Source organism: Dipteris shenzhenensis, chromosome 16 (assembly GCF_047967505.1).
Source record: "Dipteris shenzhenensis isolate YYH24624 ecotype China chromosome 16, Dip_SZ_1.0, whole genome shotgun sequence".
Classification (NCBI taxonomy): Eukaryota; Viridiplantae; Streptophyta; class Polypodiopsida; order Gleicheniales; family Dipteridaceae; genus Dipteris; species Dipteris shenzhenensis.
In genome coordinates, this window is record NC_141611.1 from 15042417 (window position 1) to 15065294 (window position 22878).

Genomic DNA, 22878 nt, shown 5'->3' on the forward strand with positions numbered 1-22878 from the left:
GCATGGACCTATCTAGGAGGCGTCAAGGTCCTACGTTTCGGCCTAATCCTGTGAGCCTATTTAGGAGGCGTCACAAGGTCACCACAGTTTTGAGCCACCTTGTGACCCAGGTCATATACATCCAGTAAATCCAACCTGTAAAACTTACATAAAACATAGATCAAAGTGCAAATTGGCTTTGCATGGGAGAGCTAGCTTTTGTTTTCTCAAATGCTTTGGAATCCCTTTACATTGCAGTCTCTTGCTTTTATGTGAATTGAACTGATTTTGTACATGCTGTTGACGTAGGGTCATTGCTAGTCATATATCGGGGATCCACTACAAATCTAGGTGAACTGAGACATTCATCCTCTATGCGTAGATGGGGCTGCGTGGTATGGCATGCGTAGTCTTTCTTGGGATGGACTATGGTCGGAGGTTGCTTGACCTCTAGCTCGAGGGTGATATTAAGGAACCTACAGTTAGGTGGTGACGCACTAGCTGATACCACGGTTGTTTTGTTTTGTTTTAAGAGCCGGCTTTGCTGTGTGAGGCACTTACACCCACCAGACATCTCATTTCCTTGTCCTTGTGTTTGTATTCTGATATTGGTCTATGCTTGCAGGTTAGCACGGAGATAGAGGAGATCCTAGACCCCTAGCTTAGGGGTTGTCTTATTTGGTATCAGAACCAATTCTATCTTCTTGATTCTAGAGCTTCAAATGTTTTGTTTGCTTGTTGCAATTGTCTCAGAGTGATTACCTGTAAGCGCTTGAATCTTGAGGTTTTGCTTGGACTTCTAGGCAGCAAGAGAGAGTCTGGGCTGTTGTAGAATTTCGTATTTGGTTTTGGGAATTTCTTTTTTGCTTTTCCTTCCTCTGTTCGCACATTATAACACTTTGCAAGTGTAGAGGAAGGTTGAAAGAAGAGCAAGGAGAGTATTTGCAGCAGGTAGAGATTTTTTTCTGTGAAAACAATTTGATGGAGGGTGGATGAATCTGCTGAAACAATTTGGACAGAAACAGCCTCTGGCAGGTGAATTCCTGCAAATTTCTGGACGCACAGCAGCCTGGAACTGCTGCGTTGCTGTTCCAGGGCTGCAAAACAGGAGAAGGCTGTTTGCGCTTGTTTTTAGTGGGTTGGCACAGCCTGGAATGTCACATGCTGTTCTAGAACTTGGATTTGCAGTTTGAAGCTAATGGGCAGGTACAAATTGAGAAAATTGGGCTGCTGGGCAGTTCACCTAGTGGCAGGGATGCTTTTGGCCTGTTTGTGGAGACCTCTAGAGGCTGCATGCATGCTTGATTTTTGAAAATTTGAGTTAGAACTTTGGACATGCAGGCCAGTCCTACTTTTTTGGAAAAGTATGGGTGCATGTGTGACATGCAGTAGGCTTGCATGCCTTGGAAAGTAACTTTAGCAGTGATAAATGCTAGAAGTCTTTACCTTTCACTTTATTTGTGAGTCATGCAAGCTGTGTGCATGCATGCGTAAAAGACATGCACAGTAAAGGTTATCTGCCACATGAGTTTTTAATTGAACAATGTTACCATAGCTTATCACAGGGACCTCCAGGCCATGAAAGAACTTAATCTTCAAGATCCCGATTTCAGAGAGATTATGAGGAATATTCAGCAAGGGTAATCATCTAGTCAGTACTCACCGAAAGATGGTTCCTCATGAAGGATGATCACCTTTGTGTGACCAAGATACGAGAGCAAAAGTCTTGGAAGAATGGCATGCCCCTCCTTATGCAGGACATCGAGGTATTTCTTCTACTTTAGAAGCCTCTTTTGGCCAAGAATGCGAAAGGATATACATAAGTTTGTGACGGAATGTCTCACGTGCCAAAAGGTGTAGTATGATCGGCACAATATCCTAGGACTTCTCTTGCCACTGCCCATACCATAGGGACTATGGGAGAGTATTACTATAGACTTCATCTTCGATCTTCCTAGATCCAGATACGGGAATGATGGGGTATGGACCATAATTGACAGGTTCAGTAAGCAGGCCCACTTCATTCCAGTAAGAAAAACCGTTAAGGCAGACCACATGGCGAGATTGTTTCTAGCACATATCTTCAAGCACCATGTCGATTGTCAGCGATCGAGACCCCAGGATGACTAGCTTGTTCTGGCGAGCATTGTTTGATAACATGGGTACGAAGTTGGATTTCTCATCTTCTTTTCACCCTCAGATGGGCGGAAAAAGTGAAAATGCCAATTCTACGGTATTAGATCTTCTAAAGTACTGTGTTGTGTGTCCGAACAGAACGTCGAATCGGAAAGGTATCTTCCTCTTGTGGAATTTGCATACATTAGTACATTTTACAGCTCCACACATTCGAAGTCATTTATAGAAAGGTGATTTTTCCACCTATCCTCAGAACAAAGGATGAGATATTTGTAGTTGATTAGTATGTTCGAGACTTGGACACAGTCTTTTCCTAGGTTTGGACAACAATTGAAAGATCTCAACAGAAGCGAAAGAAGGCTGTAGATTAAGCATAGGAGAGGTATGAATCTCCAAGACGAAGACTGGGTGTTACTTACGTTTGAAAAAGCATGTCTCAAAAATATGAAAGGGAAAGAAAAAGTATACCCAAAGCTCTCTTAGATATTATGGGCCTTTCAAGGTACTGAGCCCATAAATGAAGTTGCGTATCGACTAGAGTTACATGAGACTTGGAAGATTCACAATGTTTTTCATGTGAGTCTTCTCAAGAATTACCAAGGACCAGAGCCCACAAAACCTGTACAAGAAGAGCCACCAGAGGCGGAAGAGATGGAGGAGATCCTCCAATCAGAACAGATTGTATATCACACAGAAATGAAAGGGCTTAGAGGCAAGGTCATCCGCAGATACCTTGTCAAGTTTAAGAATTTTTCGGCACTTGATGCAAGTGGGTAGATGAGACTTTTCAAATATCCTGAAGTTTTGCAGTTGTACCAAGAAGCTTTTCAGTTGACGGCAATTGATTAGAAGCCAAGGAGATGTCACCATTTGGTACTTCTCTCAAGAAGTAAAGTATAATCTTTATTAGAATTGACTTCGGTTAAAGAATATTGACTTTGGTTAACTAAGAGTAGGTTTTATTGTTTTACTTTTGCTTCGCATTGGTAAAAGAGAACTGTGGGGACACCCACTAGGGACTAGGATTAGTCCAAGAAGTAGGAATGAATGCATTTTGCTAACCTTTAATGGGTTAAAGTGTTAGAGTTTGTGTAGAACTTGGAAGAGTTCTAAAAGGCTCAAAAAGTTGGAGCAAGTGGCAAAAGCAGATCCCACAAGCAAAAAGCACCAGGGAGATTGCGGCATTAAAGGACCCACGGGGGTTCTAAAAAGAGCATAAAAGCTGCCCCAAGGTGGGCTAAAAGCAGGAAAGATTAGCTTTTGTAGAAGTAGCTTTAGAAGAGCAAGTCTAGTTTAAGCTAGGCCAAGTCTATAAAAGAAGGGCCTCATAGCTCCTAGAATCATTCAAGGTTGTACTCAGCTCCATGCTCTTCTGAGAGCCAGTTGTACAAGCTTTATTTCTATTGCAATAGAGACCTTTGGGGGCGTCTAGCCCTTATTTTTGGGCCCTAGTGCTATGGACTTTGTCTCTCTGTCTCTCTTTCTCTTTCTCCCTCTCTCTCCACTTAGTCTTACAATTCCTGTCACGTATGTGATCTCTCTCTCTCTCTCTCCACTTACAATTCTCCGTTAGTATCTCCACTTAGTCTTACAATTCGTGTCACATATGTGATCTCTCTCTCTCTCTCTCTCTCTCTCTCTCTCTCTCTCTCTCTCTCTCTCTGTGCTCGTTGCTCGGCCTCCTTTGTCCGTCCGTCGCCCGTTTCTTCGCCTCCTCTGCTCGCCGCCTTAGTTGCAGCTAGCAATGTAGCTAGCTGTGCCGCTAGCAGCCAGCCAATAGCCAACAATGCCAACAGCAGCAAAACCGCCACTAGCAGCGCTGCCACCAAATAGGCTAAACCCCCAGCCCAATTTGGGGGTTAGGTTCAGCTAGGGGTTCTACAGAAATAGCCAATATGGAATGGCCTACCCTCTCCTCCAAATCCCCCTCAACTCCATCAGCCTCAACTATCAGGACTCGGTACTTTACAGTTGCAGCCATGACACCCTCTCCGTATGCCCACAATTGCCAACAAGAAGGGTCCAAACGACCGATCATTGGTCAACATGAACAGATTTATTATTTGCAGCAAGCAGTTTGAGAGTTAAGGCTTGAGCTAGCAGAAGTAAAAGCCCAACTTCAAGTTCTAGAGGGACCTTGCAAGCAGGCAGTAATTGCTGAGGTTGTGAACTCATGTAAGAATTCTCCTCCTACTCCTCAACTAGTCTCTATAGTCAAAGATATGGTTCATACTGAAGTATAATCAATCAAGAAAGAAGTGATTGAGGAGTTCGACACAAAGGCAAACAAGACTGATATCCAAGACGAGATCAAAAAACACGAAGCCAGACGTGATAATGCATTGAAGATTAGAGTTGGGGGGTTCCCTGAAGGATGGTTCAAAGATGATGACTCTTTCAATGAGACTTTAGCACATGTCAAAGCAGCCATGCCTAATATTGAATGGAAAGTTGTTGTTGATGATGATGATGATGATGATGACGGAGCAACTAATATCCGGCACTCCAGAGGACATGCTATCCTTACACTTAAGCTGCAAGATTTATGGATCAAGCTTCTTCGATAATCTTACAAGTTGAAAGGGACCAAGGTATGGATAGTTGAGGAATATAATAGCTGAGGAACTTACACAAGCTCAATTGAAGAATAGGGCAATGGCATTAGCTAAAGTCAGGGCTGCTAGGAAGGATGGAAAATGGGCAGTTTACCATGAAGGCATAGCACTAATCAAAAAGTTAAATTCCAAACCAAAACACTCTCAGTCTTAAATTGATGCATGGCTGATTACTCTTTCAAACTATTATGTAGGCACTCTAAATAACTAGGGTTGCTTTTGCCTTCCTTGGGAGCTGCCATGTGCCCTCCCCAAAGTAGATGTACTAGATGGTTCTTTTGCTGTCCCATAGACCTGTTGGTCTCTTGTGGACATTAATAGACTCTCTCTCTCTCTCTCTCTCTCTCTCTCTCTCTCTCTCTCTCTCACTCACTCTTGATGCCAGTTATCTTTTCTGTTCATCCACGCCCTGCATTTGTGATGCGAGTGATAATAGCTTGAGAATCTTCAACCGGCTGCGCGTGCGAGCTATCCAGAGGACGAGAGATTTTGTTGCGATTAATATTCCAGCCTTCCCACGGGCTCTAGAATTGCTTTGCAATTTCTACCAGGAGCCCAGAACGTGATTGTGATTTGCTCCAGAAGGCCCGTTTTTGCTGTGATTTGATCCCAGGCTGTCATTACAGATTGCGAATAGCTTACAAGAGCTTCTAGCTATTGCAATTTTGTGTCTGGTCTGTTTTCATATTTGGTGAGATTTCTCATTTCTTCAAGGATGAGTTACCCGATGCATGGTTGTTAGACACACCAAGATACCACACGTTAGACAAGCTTTAGACATGGGTATCTTAAGTGTCTAAAACATAAGATACTTAAGTTTACAAATATTTATTTAAAAAATACATAGACTTGGTTACTCGCATAACCATAGCGAGAAGTTGCCAATTATTAGTAATTACTTAGAATCTAAACATTTAACGAATGTCACATATTAACCTTTTAAGTTTAGAGTCTAAACAATTAGTGTTCAAGATTTAACATTAATGATTGTAGAGACAATAGACTCTAGTTAAGAGCTTGCAAGTTACAACTTAGAATTGAAATTCCAAAATCCGAATAAGAAGAAGGCAAGTGGCTCTACTATAAAAGGAAACATGAAATACCAAAGTCCAAAAGTCTATGATGAATCAATCATCATAGATATCATGGTTGAAGTCTAATACATCATAAAACAAACATCAAGATGATAAGTGAAATGAAAGCTTCAAGTCACATAGTAAGGGTGAGCCATGACAAGTGATTGTGGGCACACGAGGACTATTGTTAATAAGGACTTATGGTATAAGGAATTCTAAGGAAAACACTCTCCCCTTCCTCAAACTCTCTAAAAGCCCTCTTTTCATCCGTATAGGTTTTCACTCTATCCATAGCTTGGGGCATATTTGCTTTCACAAGTGATAGCATTTCTCGCATAGGGATTATATAATCCCCTACGCTTGGCACTTGCTAAGTCTATGATGGATCAATCATCATAGATATCATGGTTGAAGTCTAATACATCATAAAACAAACATCAAGATGATAAGTGAAATGAAATTCTCAAGTCACATAGTAAGGGTGAGCCATGACAAGTGATTGTGGGCACATGAGGACTATTGTTAATAAGGACTTATGGTATAAGGAATTCTAAGGAAAACACTCTCTCCTTCCTCAAACTCTCTAAAAGCCCTCTTTTCATCCGTAAAGGTTTTCACTCTATCCATAGCTTAGGGGATATTTGCTTTCACAAGTGATAGCATTTCTCGCATAGGGATTATATAATCCCCTACGCTTGGCACTTGCTAAGTATCGCAACCGGGGTTGGATTAGCTAGTGTAAACCCATATCTTGCACAATTTTGGCCCTTTCTAGAGGCCACATCATGTACTATCCCATTTTCAATAACAGTAGCCTTGGGCCAAATGTTTTAAACATACTCGCCCACCTTTTGAGTTTATTTTACCTCAATCATCAGGGCACTCTCAAACACTGTGAAACTCATAGTATACGTATGCATGAAAATACATTAGTAATTTTATTTTCCTTCTCTCTTCAGTACCAAATTTCCATATTAAATTCTTACACAAGTTCTATCCACCTAGCTTAGCCACCATTAGAGTGTGGTTGTTTATAAGAAATCCTTAGACTATTGTGGTCAACATCCACACAAAGACGCTAGAGCTTTTGGAGAAGGAATCTATCCTCCTAACTCTTGTGAACTGAACTACACTTCAAGAGGGGATTCTTGTGTTTTCTTAGATCTTAGACTTTCTCAATCTACCATAGGATTAGAGGTTGTATATACGATAAACGTGAACAACCTGAATATAGTGGTTTACACATTATAAAAATGCCTCACATTGACTCAAACATTTCTGATTTGGCAAAATATGGAGTCATTTCTTCCCAATTCCATAGATTTTCCCGCCTTTGTACAACTATGGAGTCTTTTATCACTCAATGTAGTAATTTGATCACTTTACGATTACACAAGAGGTATAATCCAAGGAAAATAATGAAAAAAGTTCGCACATTCTTAGATATGAAGTCTTTTGTCTATGGTGTTTCGGCCTTAGGTTTGTTTAGAATGATTGAACATAAGTTGAAAACAAAAAGCATGGAGCTGAATAGCCCGTTTTTCTTTTAGTTTCAAAAGAGAGTTTGTTTGAGTATACTTGTGCTTTCTACGTTAGAAATGTATTTTTGCCTCTTTGTAGAAACGATACATAAGTGTAAAGGGCTATTTAGCTTTTTATGTTTTAAATAGAGAGAGAGAGAGAGAGAGAGAGAGAGAGAGAGAGAGAGAGAGTTTTTGGGAAGTTTTTGTCTCTTGACTTGCTTGTTTATTTTTGCTTAGTCACCTGCTTCGTTTCTTCTTTATTTCTTGTTTTCATTCTCTTTTGTTTATTCGACGTATTTTAGTAAGCACAGGGTTTGTCCAAGAGACTCCGCAGGTCTTTAGAAACCTAGTATAGCTGCTTATGCTTGGGCACTGATGATGACATAAGTGTTGCTTTGCTTGCTAAGTATGTCTACCTTTTGTTTTTCATAAAAGTTTTTGTTTACCTCTTTTTTCTTCTCTTTCATTTTCTCTTTTATTTTCTTTGTAGATTTTTGATCTTTAGAACAACAAAAATTCTAAATTTGGATGATTGGACTTATTCTAGTCTTACAAAGGTATATAACATCCACACAAAACTCTATACCATAAAGATGATGTCTCCATGCTTTCAAAGCATGTATCATAGCCTACAACCCGAGTTCATGAGTTCATTGATTACATTAAGAAGAATAAACCTTCTTGCTTTTAAAGAATACTTGTCTTTCCTCTTGAAATAAAGCGCTCCTATCCCATGGTTTCTAGGAAAACGGTTTTTAAAAACAAACAAAACTGCTTCTTTACTACATTAAATCTTCCATGTTGATTCTTTCCCCAAATAAAAGGTACTTTAGTTGATATTAACTCAATCAATGGCGATACAATATCATAATGTCCTTTCATATGTTTTCAATAAAACTAAGAATTATTGCAACACTCTCACACTCTCACAAACTGGCCACACCAATATGGCAGCCACTTTCTTTGGACCTATTTCAACCCCCTTGGAGTTATAAGGAACCCCAAATACTCTAACCCGACCACACATGACACGGTTTTCTTTCTATTAATGAAAAGACTAGCTTTCATAAACGAACTGAACACTTTCCTTAAGTATTCACCATGCTCAACACTACTCTTGCCATAAACTAGAATGTCTTGAATAAAACGTACTACAAACTTTCCAATATGTGGACATGGTACATCATTCATCACCAAGAAAGTGGTAGCAGTAAGCCCAAATAGCATTAACACAAAATCATAATGGCTAAATTTGCTTCTAAAAGACATCCTTAGCTCAGATTCTGATCCCAAAGTAAAGACTCTTTTATGAATCTTGCTAAAGCTTGTGGCCCCATGTAACACACTTAACAAAAACATCTATCCTAGCCATAGGATATCTATGTTTGATGGTCATATTATTTAATCCTTTGAAAATGGATACATAGATAGAAAGAACCATCTTTCTTTTTCTTTAATATCACCAGAGAAGCAAAAGGTGAGAAACTTGGTTACATCTCAGCTTGAGATATTCTTCGAGTGGTCTCCACAGTGCAGCCTCTTCTGTAAAACTCAATTTATAAGGAGATCCATTTACATGTTCTGCCCCAAGAATAAGTTTAATTTTATGTTAAGCATTCTTTTTTGGGGATAACTCATAAGGCATGGTTGGTTAAAAATGCATGTCTTAAGAGTTCAACACTGACACATGTCTAAAGACATGCTTAAGACACATGTCTGACTTTCTATCTTTTTGAAATTTTCAAAATTAAACGTGTCTACTAGTTTTTAAAAAACACTTTGCCTGACCTTCCCATTGCGTGAGGTGCAATGGGATCTAGGTGAGTGGTTCTGGCCATCTAGGGTAGGGTACTTGGAGCGGTGGCACAAGTGCCGTTGATAGGACAAAATCTGTATTAAGTTTTTGAGCACTGTATATAGCTGTGGGTAGGCACATAGCTGTACACATCTAGGGTAGGTGTGGGCTGTTGGCATTTGTGGATTTTTCTTTCACAAGCATGATGGATTGATATATAGTTTTTTGAGATAATAAAGTATGTTTTGCAGGGACTTCATGGGAAATGATAAAATGCAATGTGGTTGTACCAAACTTCCAGAGCAAGGGTGTCCAGTGTGTGGTCAAGTGAAATGTTTTTGGGGTCATGTAAATCAAGTCATGAAGGGTTTCTTTATTTTATTTTTCTGAGTCAATGTGCACTTGCATGCTAGGGGAATTTGATATGTTTTGGTGCCCACATCAAAGGGCTTTTCATGTGTGTGTATGGGGGTGCATGCAAGCTTTAATGTGCATGCTAATGTGTGTGGGAATTGTGTGATGAAAGGTCCAAAATGTGCATTTAATGTGATTTGGGGGAAATGTCTTGAGAGTGGTAAAATGTCACTAATGAGGTGGCAGATTAGGCTGAGGTGGCTGGACTAATTGGGAAGGCATCCTGCTCATGCAAAGGTGGCTACGTGATGGATAAAGGGATGCTTCTTGACGACGAGCTGGCATGCTACGTGAAAGGAGGCTACTATATGATACGAGCTGGAGGGCTCTAGAAGGGGAGCGCGCGTTGCGACTGTGTGGATGAGGAGGAGCTCAAAAGAGCTAGAGGAGGTTGCAGGCCAGAGGTGCTGCTGCTTGTGTGGAGGATTCGCGACAAAGGGAGGCTATGAAGTAGCCGAGGAAGCTCAGACGACGGGTGTAGGAGCTTCTGAGAGCAGAAGGGCTACCAGATATGGGAGAGGTTGGAGTGTGATAAGGAGCAGACGGGGAACGATCAGAAATGTTGGAGAGGCTCGCAATTGTTGATGGGAGGTCGTGTGTGAGTAGGAAGCTGAAACCTGTGCATGAAGACATCGTGTGTGTGACGAAGAGAGCTTTGTGAGCCAAGGAAGCTGCGGTGGTGATTGTGTACGTAACGGGTGTGGGATTTCGACTGCAAGAACTTCGAGTATATGGGCTCCATGTGCTTCGTGTTGACGAACTTTGTGGCACAGTTGGCTTTGGCTGGAGTCTTGTAGCAAACTCTATGGTAGTTGCTTGAGGCGCTTCTGCTGGCTGGAGGTTCAGAGTGACGCAGAGGCTGTGAGCGATAGAGAGTATGCACCATGCGCTTCTTGGTTTCACGGGGAAGGCGTCGCTACTACACAGGCTGAAGGACCTTGAAGAGGCGTGAGCTCCATGAGCTCTATGAGCATGAGAGAAGTCGTGAAGGTGGAGATGAGCGACGAGCTATAGCAAACTGGCGTGGAGAGCACTGGCTATTGCTCTTATTGGGAGCTAGTGGATTTGAGGAGGATGACTATGCGGGCAGTTTGCTTTGGAAGGAGATATATGGTTGTGGCGTCATTTCTGCTAGTTGGAAGTCCTTGGACGGAGGTTGTGTGTGAGTAAGAGGATGCTGCAATGTGCGCACGGGTTGGCTAGTTGTGGTGTGAGCACTCAGTTGCTTCAAAGCTGGAAATAGTGAGGCCTTTGGCCACAGGCGGGTGCTGGGTGTTGCTGCAGAGGCCTCAACTGATAGAATCTCCAGAGATGGCGGGCTGCATCATTGCTAGTGCTCGATGATGATCTTGGGAAAGATATGATAAGATTAGCTTGTGGGTTGATATCTTGAAGAGTCACGAAGATAGCCTTCATGTGGGTTGTGGGTTCATAGTATTTCTGAGGCTGACTGTTTTCTGAGTTTTGGGGGGAAGGTCAATTCTAAGTTCAGTTTGTTTCGAACTGTGTAGTCTTTTGGTTCTCTCTGAGTCTGTGTGATCTATGTTCAGTCAGTTTTTATGGGGATTTGTCTCGGTGCCTATTACAAAGACACATACTCTGGAATCTGGTTCATAAGCTCATCATGTACGAGCCCACATTGCAGCTGATCTCTATGAAGTTTCAACTATCTGACATGGTGAAGCACATAATTCCTGGTTCTTTCCTTTTTTTCCTTATTATCTTTTTTGGCGATCCTGTTGGGGATAGGAGGAGTTTTGAATTGAGATTGGGTACTTAAGACAAAACGGCCCAGAAGAATTGGCTGGGGAATGTTGCTTGAATTTCTGTGTGGTTAGGGATTGAAACTATGAAGACAAAGCCTCGCATGAGAGTGATTCATTGTGAGTTATGTGGGGAGTGTGGACACAGGAGAGATAGATGCCTTGATGTTGAACTTCGGGTGATACGTCTCCATGCTAAGGTTCAAAAGGCTTTGAAAGTGATTTTTCTTAGGAAGAAGAATGCCAGTCAGATGCAGGGTAAGCTTTCTTCAGTAGAGTGATTATTTTTGCTTTCTTCCCAGAAGAGGTTGGGTGGTATTTCTGGTTGGAAGTGTGTTTGAGATAAGTTAGTTAAGAGGAGAGATGGCTCATGAATTTCCTCGATTTCACGGATTGCCCAATGAAGACCCAGAGAGATTTTTAGAGTGCTTGGAGTTCACAGCTCTTATAAAGACATGAATGCTCCAGAAGTCCTTCTTCAGATTCTATCCTTTTGTTTGTATGGAGAAGCGAGAACTTGGCTGTAGACTTTCTTTGCAAGGATGCGTGATGATCAGGGTGCTCATAGAAACCCGACTTATCTAGAGGTGAGGACAGCTTTCCTGGACAGGTTTGTGTGTTAGAGATCCTGATGGCATTTGGAGAGAGCTATGTTTATTGCAGCAACAGCCGACTCAGTTAGTGGATGAGTATGTCGGTAAGTTCACTGTGTTGTGGAATAAATGGCAGGTGGCCTTATTACCTGAAGTTCCTCCCAGAGTCATAAAAAAGGATAGGTTTGTTGCTGGTTTGAAGCCAGAGATTAGGATAAAGATTGAATGTAAAGAGCTGGTCACTTATGAGGATGCTCTCAAGGTAGCAAAAGAGAAGGAGAGGAAGCAGATAAGATTGTCACAAATGATGCAGGAGATGCCAATGGTTCAGCATGTGCCTGAAATTATCTCATGTGAAGCCAGAAATACAAAAGCTTGAAGTCAAGAAGGAGGAGAATATAAAAGAAGAAATTCATGAAATGTCGGAGCTTATGAAGAGTTTGAGTTTGAACTTGATGAACAGTAGGGGAAGAGGTAGATCATTGGGTGGTTATGGCAAAGGCAGCATGCCTTCTTCAAATAATTCAGGCCTGTGGCAGGTAAAACGAGGTCAAGGGTCATTTGCACCTTGTGTCCAGTGCTTTAATTGTGGAGAGTGGGGACATTACAGCACACACTGTGATAAGCCTCCTCGTGCTGGAGGTGATGTTTATCCATTGCCAACAGGGTTAAATAATAGGGTGAATGATCATAGTGTAGAAGTAAAAGATGCAGGTCAGCCTAGTACCTTTGGAATCTGTAAAGCCACTGTAGAAGAGAAAGGGAAAGGTAAGGCAGTTACATTTGGCTTGTTGGAGTTGGAGGAAGTTAAAGATGTCATGCCATTAGGGAAGAGAGATAGAGAAGAGGAGGTTGGTCCGAGTGCAAAGAAGGGGAAGCAGTCTGAGGAGATGATGACCTACCAAAAGAAGAAGAGCAGGAAGCCCAGAAGGAAGTACAGAACTGCAGATTATCCCATGGGGAAGGAGCAGGGAGATTATGATTTAGTGGAAGATCTTTAAGCGAGGAAACCGGACATTACATTTGCTCAAATGATTGGTCTATGCCCAAAGCTTAAAAAAGAATGGAGGCGGGCTGTAAATCCAGCAAAGAAGGACTCTCATAAAGGTACAATTAAGCTGATGTCTGTCTCAGAGTTGCCGGATCTTTTACCTGCTATAGAAGCTTGGCATAAAGGAAAGGGTTTTGGAGAGGCCTATATAGATGGAGGTGCACAGATTTGTGTGATTACCCAGGCTTGTGTGGAAAGATTAGGATTGAAGATACCCCGCTCCTCTAGTTATCGCATCAGAATGGCAAACCACTCCAAGGTGAAGACTTTAGGGATAGTACCCGATCTGGAGGTTGAGGCATTCAGTGTTTCATGTCGAGTGGATTGTCATGTGATGCCTGCGGGGTTGGGAGCCTATCCTTTGATTCTTGGAAGGCCGTGGTTGAGGAAGGTAGGTGCAATTCAGAATTGTGAGAAAGGAATCTTTTCTGTACATACGAATGGGAAGAAATTGAATTTCGATATGGTAAGTAGGGCTGAAGTTTCAGATTCAGCAAGTGAAGAGGAAGAGAGAAGGGAAACCAGCAGTGAGGATGAGAGTTCGGTGACTTCAGAAAGTGATGAAGGAACAATAGCATTGGTGGATTTGGTAGATGAGGATTCACAGGTGGATTTTGTGGGAGCAGCAGGGTTCAGTGAGGAAGAGGTGGATAGGTTTGAGGTTATCGAGGATTTAATGCAGCCCGAATGTTCTCAAGAATCAACCCAGGTGTTGATTGAGCAATCATTGAATCCTGATCTCAATGTTGAGGAGAAAGAAGAATATTTGAAGATGTTGCAGAAATACCCCAATTTGTTTATCACCTCTTATGAGGAGATTAGGGGATTTAAAGGGAACCAGCTGAGGATTGAGCTGAAGGAAGGTGCCAAACCTGTTTTTCAGAAAATAAGGAGATTAAGCCCGGAACAAAGAGATGTGCTGAAGGAAGAGGTAGATAAGCTTCTCAAGGCAGGAATAATTTATCCTGTAGTTCACTCTGATTGGATAAATCCTGTGGTCATAGTGTCAAAAGGTGTAGACAAATGGAGAGTCTGTGTTGATTACAAACCTCTGAATGCAGTGACAAAGAGAAACCACTATCCTCTGCCTTTTCTGGATGATATTCTTGATGAAGTGGCGGGTCATGAAATGTACAGCTTGTGTGACGGATAATCAGGGTACTTCCTCTTCACTTGCTGAAGTTTCAGATTCAGCAAGTGAAGAGGAAGAGAGAAGTGAAACGAGCAGTGAGGATGAGAGTTCGGTGACTTCAGAAAGTGATGAAGGAACAAAAGCATTGGTGGATTTGGTAGATGAGGATTCACATGTGGATTTTGTGGGAGCAGCAGGGTTCAGTGAGGAAGAGGTGGATAGGTTTGAGGTTATCGAGGATTTAATGCAGCCCAAATGTTCTCAAGAATCAGCCCAGGTGTTGATTGAGCAATCATTGAATCCTGATCTCAATGTTGAGGAGAAAGAAGAATATTTGAAGATGTTGCTGAAATACCCCAATTTGTTTATCACCTCTTATGAGGAGATCAGGGGATTTAAAGGGAAGCCTTTGAGGATTGAGCTGAAGAAAGGTGCCAAACCTGTTTTTCAGAAAATAAGGAGATTAAGCCCGGAACAGAGAGATGTGCTGAAGGAAGAGGTAGATAAGCTTCTCAAGGCAGGACTAATTTATCATGTAGTTCAGTCTGATTGGATAAGTCCTGTGGTCATAGTGTCAAAAGGTGTAGACAAATGGAGAGTCTGTGTTGATTACAAACCTCTGAATGCAGTGACAAAGAGAAACCACTATCCTCTGCCTTTTTTGGATGATATTCTTGATAAAGTGGCGGGTCATGAAATGTACAGCTTGTGTGACAGATATTCAGGGTACTTCCAGATAGCCATAGCCTAGGAAGATCAAATCAAGACTACCTTCATTACCCCCTGGGGCTGTTTTTGTTACAGGAAAATGCCTTTTGGAGTTACCAACGGCCCCTCGCACTATCAGGAGAATTCAGATCTGATTTTATCACCCTTCCTGGATAAATTTTGTAAAGTGTTTGTTGATGACATCTGTGTGTACAGTGGAAGAAGGGAGCACTGTGGAAAGCTGGATCATGTATTCTATGAGATTGATAATAATGGTGGTCAATAAAATCCTAAGAAGACTAGGTTAGCTCGGACCAGCATTAAAATATTGGGGTATATTGTATCTGAGAATGGGATTGAGCCGGATCTAGGTAAAGTAAAAGCTTTAGTTATGCTGTCCTTTCCTGAGAATACCAAGCAGTTGCATACCTTTCTCCAGAAGGTGAAGTATTTGTCGAGATTTATTCATATGTTATCTCAAATTTTGTATCCTCTTCAGCAGGTGGTAAAATCTGAGCCTCTGAAATGGACGACAGAGAGTGAAGAGGTGTTTGAGGCAGTTAAGGAATCCTTGACTCATATTTCAAGTGTAAAGCCACTAGATTATTCCAAGACTTTTTATGTGAATCCGTCTGTGGGACTAGATGCTATTGGTGCTATTCTTTTGCAATAGGGAGAGGGTTCCAGATACATGAGGCTAATCTACTATGCCAGTAGGGTGAAGAGTGAAATAGAGAGGAAGTATTCAGTGGCTGAATTGGTCGTGGCTAGCCTCTTGTATGCCTGTAGGAGATTTCGGTCTTATCTATTGTCCAGGCCTTTTGTGGTTCTCACCTCATGTTCACTACTGCCTCATATGTTGAATAGTACAAACATCTCCAGGAGCATGATTAAATGGATAGTAGAGTTACAGGAGTACTCTTTTACCTTCTTGGTTGAGAACTCTACCAGAGCTTCCTTGGCTGATCTCCTCACCTATAAGGAAGGGCCTATTTTAGTTGAAGATGTGGAGAAGAACACTGACATGAATGAAGAAAAAGTACTAGAGGATGCATTTGTTTTACACTTTGATGGATCTTACAAAAAAAGTTTAAATAAGAGGAATTGCCATTTATGATCCTGGAGGAAAGGAGATTCGAAAAAAGGGAATTCAGCTTGAAGCCAGCAGTAATAATGAAGCTGAATATGCAACCCTCTTCGAAGGCTTGAAAATATGCATTAATCTGGGGATTAAGAGACTCATGATTAAGGGAGATGCTCTGTTGGTTGTGAAGCAAATTTTAGGTGTCTCGAAGGTTAAGCATGTTCATCTGAAGAGATGGATAGGTGCGGTGAAGAAACTGTTAAATCAATTGGATGCTTGGACACTCCAGCATATTGAAAGAGGTAAGAATGTAAATGCACATGATGCTGCGCAGGAAATTACAGCAGCCTATGTTGATGCAATAGGAGTGCAGGAACCCTTATACAAAGGAAAGGAGACATTAGCTTGTGAGGAAAGCTTCCTGTTAACTGGTAAAGTGCTTGAAGAAGTTCCGAAACAAAGAAAATACAGATTTATTAAAAGCTGTACTTCTTATTGTCTGATAGATGATGTTCTTTACATGAAAGGGGTTGATCTGTTGCTCAGAAGAATTCCCTGGCATGAGGAAGTTTTTCATATCCTACAAGCTAATCATGAGGTAGTATGTGGAGGACATTTTGCTTTCAAAATCATGCTGAGGAAAATACTACAGAAGGATATGTGTGGCCATCCCTCCAGAGAGACATAAGACATTGGTGCAGGTCATGCCTACAGTGTCAGCAGATGAGTAAGAGGATTTTATATCCAGAACTCAGAAATATCATGCTTGCTTATAATATTTTCGAGAAATGGGGAATAGATGCCATTGGTCCTCTACCCATGACAACCAGGGGAAATTGTTATATGCTGACAGCTGTGGATTATTTGACGAGATGGGCTGAAGCACGAGCAGTACGGGCTGTCAATGCAAAATCTGTATGTAAATTTGTGTATGAGGATACCTGCTGTAGATTTGGTGTACCACTAGAATTGCTTTCTGATAGAGGTCCAGGTTTCAGGAGTGAACTGATGGATTTATTATGTGGTAAGCTGAAGATTAAACACAGATATGCAAGTCCCTATTACCCTCAATGTAATGGGATGAAATGGTGTGTGTACTAATATCATGGGAAAGATTATGGGAACACATGAGAAGGAGTGGGACCTTGCTTTGCACTGGGCTTTATGGGCTTATAGAGTTGCAGTAAAAGAAGGCACCCAGTTTTCACCATTTCATCTTGTTTACGGGAAAGAAGCTCTATTACCCTTGGAAGTAGAAATTCTTGCATTACAGATGTTAATGAAGATAAACGAGGATTCAAATTCTACTTTCCAGAACCGGTTATTGGATTTGCAGGAAGCACAACTAGACAGACAAAAGGCGGTGGAACATTATGCTTTAATTCAAGAGGAGAATTAGAAGAGAGCAAACAGGAAATTCAGGGATAAGAAAATCGAGGAGGATGATCTAGTTTTGAGATACAACAGTAGTCTTGATTCTATCTTCAAGAAGAAATTTGTGACCAAATGGGATGGACCTTTTCGTGTGACGAAGAAATTCAAAAATGGCTCATATCAACTTGAGAATTTGGATGGTCAGCAGCATAAGAATAGAGTCAATGGCTTCAGACTAAAGAAATACTTTCATAAGATCATGAGTGTGGGTGGTTGTGGACCTACTGTGATGAAACTAGACAAGTCGGAATAACTCATGGATGAGGATATATCTGAAGAAATGCAAATCTTATATACCTCTATATGCGAGACATAAATGTCTGCAGACTTGGGGATGGGCAAAATGATAGAAGAAAATCTGTATCAAGTTTTTGAGCATTGTATATAGCTGTGGGTAGGCACATAGTTGTACACATCTAGGGTAGGTGTGGGCTGTTGGCATTTGTGGATTTTTCTTTCACAAGCATGATGGACTGATGTATAGTTTTTTGAGATAATAAAGTATGTTTTGTAGGGACTTCATGGGAAATGATGAAATGCAATGTGGTTGTAGTGTGTGGTCAAGTGAAATGTTTTTGGGGTCATGTAAATCAAGTCATGAAGGGTTTCTTTATTTTATTTTTTTGAGTCAATGTGCACTTGCATGCTACAGGAATTCGATATGTTTTGGTGCCCACGTCAAGGGGCTTTTCATGTGTGTGTACGGGGGTGCATGCAAGCTTTAATGTGCATGCTAATGTGTGTGGGAATTGTGTGACTAAAGGTCCAAAATGTGCATTTAATGTGATTTGGGGGAAATGTCTTGAGAGTGGTAAAATGTCACTGATGAGGTGGCAGATTAGGCTGAGGTGGCTGGACTAATTGGGAAGGCATCCTGCTCATACAAAGGTGGCTACGTGATGGATGAAGGGATGCTTCTTGACGACGAGCTGGCATGCTACGTGAAAGGAGGCTACTATATGATACGAGCTGGAGAGCTCTAGAAGGGGAGCGCGCGTTGCGACTGTGTGGATGAGGAGGAGCTCAAAAGAGCTAGAGGAGGTTGCAGGCCAGAGGTGCTGCTGCTTGTGTGGAGGATTCACGACGAAGGGAGGCTATGAAGCAGCCAGGGAAGCTCAGACGACGGGCGTGGGAGCTTCTGAGAGCAGAAGGGCTACGAGATATGGGAGAGGTTGGAGTGTGATAAGGAGCAGACGGGGAACGATCAGAACGGTTGGAAGGCTGGTAGTTGTTGATGGGAGGTCGTGTGTGAGCAAGAAGCTGAAACCTGTGCATGAAGACATCGTGTGTGTGACGAAGAGAGCTTTGTGAGCCAAGGAAGCTGCGGTGGTGATTGTGTACGTGACGGGTGTGGGATTTCGACTGCAGGAACTTCGAGTATATGGGTTCCATGTGCTTCGTGTTGACGAACTTTGTGGCACAGTTGGCTTTGGCTAGAGTCTTGTAGCAAACTCTATGGTAGTTGCTTGAGGCGCTTCTGCTGGCTGGAGGTTCAGAGCGACGCAGAGGCTGTGAGCGACAGAGAGTATGCACCATGCGCTTCTTGGTTTCAGGGGGAAGGTGTTGCTACTAGGCTGAAGGACCTTGAAGAGGTGTGAGCTCCATGAGCTCTATGATCATGAGAGAAGTCGTGAAGGTGGAGATGAGCGACGAGCTGTAGCAAACTAGCGTGGAGAGCATTGGCTATTGCTCTTATTGGGAGCTGCTGGATTTGAGGAGGATGACTATGGGGGCAGTTTGCTTTGGAAGGAGCTATATGGCTGTGGCGTCATTTCTGCTGGCTGGAAGTCCTTGGACGGAGGTTGTGTGTGAGTAAGAGGATGCTGCAATGTGCGCACGGGTTGGCTAGTTGTGGTGTGAGCACTCAGTTGCTTCAAAGCTGGAAATAGTGAGGCCTTTGGCCAAAGGCGGGTGCCGGGTGTTGCTGCAGAGGCCTCAACTGATAGAATCTCCAGAGATGGCGGGCTGCATCATTGCTAGTGCTCGATGATGATCTTGGGAAAGATATGATAAGATTAGCTTGTGGGTTGATATCTTGAAGAGTCACGAAGATAGCCTTCATGTGGGTTGTGGGTTCATAGTATTTCTGAGGCTGACTGTTTTCTGAGTTTTGGGGGGAAGTTCAATTCTAAGTTCAGTTTGTTTCAGACTGTGTAGTCTTTTGGTTCTCTCTGAGTCTGTGTGATCTATGTTCAGTCAGTTTTTATGGGGGTTTGTCTCGGTGCCTATTACAAAGACACATACTCTGGAATCTGGTTCATAAGCTCATCATGTACAAGCCCACATTGCAGCTGATCCCTGTGAAGTTTCAGCTATCTGACATGGTGAAGTACATAATTCCTGGTTGTCTTTCCTTTTTTTCCTTTTCACCGTTCTTCTCCTACACCACTCGCATTGTTTGATGGCTTCAGCTTCAATCACCATGGACCCTCATGAGAGCGGCACTGGCTCGAGTAGCAACAGCTTCATGAGGTATGGGCTTGCCTTTGGATTAGCCTTCGCCCAAGGATGATGTCCTACTTCTTTTGGGCTGTTATCTCATGGAGGTCTGCCTATAGGACTATGGTTGGAGCAGATGAGGGTGGATGGGGTCATTGTTGTGATGCCAGGACCTTGAGTTTAGCTCATTGCTTGTGGAGCTGGCCAAGGGCTCAAAGGATTTGGCAGTGCTCCCTCATGTTAGTGGCCAAGATGTGGCATACTAGACATGACTTCACATAGGGCATTCTAGGTTGTTTGACAGAGGGATGACATCTCTTCCACATTGAGATGGTCTCTCCAGCCTATAGGATAGATGGTGTAAGTGTCACTTGCTTGGATATCTAGGACGTGTTTCCCCTGCCTCGTTAGAGACTTGGCTCTCTTTGGACGACGGTGCCTTGGAGAAGGTGGCCAGCATCACAGCCTGGAATATCTGGATAGTGCGCTGCAGTTTAGTTATGGGGGCAGCAGATTCAGACTGCAGCCACCCTCCTCAACATATGGCACAATATCATCTACCTGTGTGCCACTTGGGAGCGGGGCACGGAGGTATCTAGGAGGACTATTGAAAGGCAGGACCGTTTCTGAAAGGCATGGCCTGCGGGAAATTTACAATCTACAAATCGAGAAATCCGTTGGTTGTATATCCCCCCGTCCTAGTTGTTGGCACTTGGTTCTGAGACTGGGGTCCTGAGAAGCAGGTTGCACAGCAGCCAGGTGCGCCCTTGGTTGGTCAAGCGTCCCATGGATTGTTAATCTGTATTGTTCTCTCAATTTTCTGCTAGAAGGTTCTCTTCTTGTGCGGGGGGAGAAACTGACCAGGTTTGAGATATGAGGTCTTGGACTGACACAGATAATTTATGCACATTGTTTTGCTCTCATGTTCTTTTCTTTAAATCTCAATGCTTGAGAGTTTGATGTTAAACATGTTTCTGTAATTGTAATCCTTGGTGTAGGACTGCGTTAAATATGACATTGAAGAGCAGCAACTTATTGAAGAACTTCAATGATTTGTGTTAAGTGCTTGGGCGAAAATATTAGCCTACAAACTCACATGATTCTGCTCATTACTTCAGTACAACAACTTGGAGCCATCTCTTGACACCTTACAAGATTTTTGGCATGAAACTCGTTCATCTAGACAATACTTTAGCTAACTACAATTCCAACTTTGCGCGAAACAAATTGAAAATCCAGCTTGATGTTGGTGGTGAAAGGATTAATTCCTTTAAATTATTGCTTAGTTCAAGAGTGCAATCCCTTCCATGATTTGAACTTATTTAGGTGATAATTTTCCATATGAAACAGTTGTCTTTAAGCACATTAAATTCAACGTTGAATTAGTGGAATATGTTTTGATGTAAAGAAATAGACTTCCCTTTCTGTTGGCTTGTTCTAGGCCTCAAATTTGCTATAAATTGTTGTACAGGTGAAGCCTCCAGATCATCCACATGGATTGCCTGCTCCAGGGAGCAAGGGGCGGACTTATATCTGTAGCTGCATGCTTTTCATAAGACCCACACCTGGGGGAAAGCTTATTTTAAGGAAGTGGATTGAGGAACTAGAAGCTCAGTCATGGTCACCTAAGGCCAAGGCCAATGATCAGCCTGCCTTTAACTGGGCTCTCAACAAGACGGCTAGCAAGGTATGGTGGTTCATCTTGTTGTCTCTGTTGTTTGCAGAAGGATGTGAGTGAGTGAGTGTGTGTGTGTTGCCTCAGTGTGTGTGTGTGTGGTGTGGTGTGATGGAGCTCGACGTCTCTCCCTCGTCTGCACCTCCCGTTGTACCGCCTGTTCCTGCTGTACCTTCATCCGCCCAGTCTGCTCACGCTGCTCTTTCAGTTCTCACTGTTCACGCCGCTCGATCTATTCACGTCAAGCCTTTGTCGTCCGTTTCACTTCCGCGTTCATCTGCTTCAGTTTTGTCTTTGTTCTGTTCTGTCCCGCTGCCCTTACCGTTGACTGTTACCTCATTCCCAGATTCGGCACCGTCTGCCCTTTCAACTGTTTCTTCCGAGCATGTCCCCGTTACGTCTTTCCTTTCCGTAGTGCTGCCTATACTTTTTAACAAGTACAGCCTCTGCCCCTTCTTCATCGACTCTAGACTCGGCTGCTTGTTTTCACAGCCGGAAAAGACATGGATCCTCTCCATCTTATGCCGCTTTGGACAAATCTCCAAAGTGCTCTTTTTCAGCTTTTCCATCTTCGGCTTCTCAAAAAGATCTCCTTGATCGTTTATGTGCAGAGTCTTCTCAATTAAATCCTTCTTCGGGATCTTCCCTTTTTTCGTGTCTTATCCCCCCAACCTATTCTTTCCAGCCTCTCTCAGGCTCAACAGTTGGGGGTTTGTTTATATTTTATGGTCAGAGTGATGTCAGTTGCAACCCGGCGGGCTTGGTCTTCTTCTGTAGTTGGTGCTGGTAAAATCACTTCATTTATATTTTTGGGAAAAGGATTTTACTTTGCTCACTGTACAGATATAGAGACAGTTTTTCAGCTGGTGGGCATAATGGTAATGCCTTGGGATCCTCTTGTCGATCCTGCACAGTCTTTGCTCCGTCATTGCCCAGTGTGGGTCTCTCTGAAGGACTTGCCAGTACCTTTTCTTCCACATATTCATCACTCCCTGGCGGCCCTTCATGGTAGAGTGCTTTTTATTCCTAAAAGCGATTTTTTGCTCACTAGCAGAGATGTTCGGGTTTGTGTGATGTGGGATATGGAGCAGCCTATTCCTGCTTTCTTAGATGTGGATCTAGGTTTGGCACAGCCTTTTCGGATGTGTCTACAATTTGCTTCTTTTCCAAATGCTTGTTACAAATGCAGACAACTTGGTCATTTTGCAAGGGACTGCCCTTCAACTGCAGCTAAAGATTTTTCAGTTTCTCCTCGTGCAGTTCCAGCAACTTTTATTTCTCTTTTTGGGCTACAAGTAGCCAGGCAATCTTCCAAACCAACTAAGGTTTGGAAACGGGTTGAAGAAGCTTCAACATCAGTTTGCCCTTAGGTTAATCCCTATGCTGTTTTAGAAGTTCAGGATCAGCCTACTGTTGAGCAGGATCAGACCTCTTCTCTTCAGGATATGGATTCCCTTGTTG

General features: G+C 42.6%; 1 protein-coding gene across 2 annotated transcripts in view; it reads left to right on the forward strand.

Moving 5' to 3' along the window:
* The window catches only part of LOC147892597 (UDP-D-xylose:L-fucose alpha-1,3-D-xylosyltransferase MGP4-like), a 28802-nt gene that overhangs the window by 1517 nt on the left and 4407 nt on the right, over positions 1 to 22878 (forward strand). For both annotated transcript variants that reach the window (XM_087387089.1, XM_087387088.1), the window contains exon 4: positions 21214 to 21429. In XM_087387089.1, coding sequence (XP_087243215.1) covers positions 21214 to 21429 — 216 coding nt within the window. The remainder of the gene's footprint in view (positions 1 to 21213; positions 21430 to 22878) is intronic.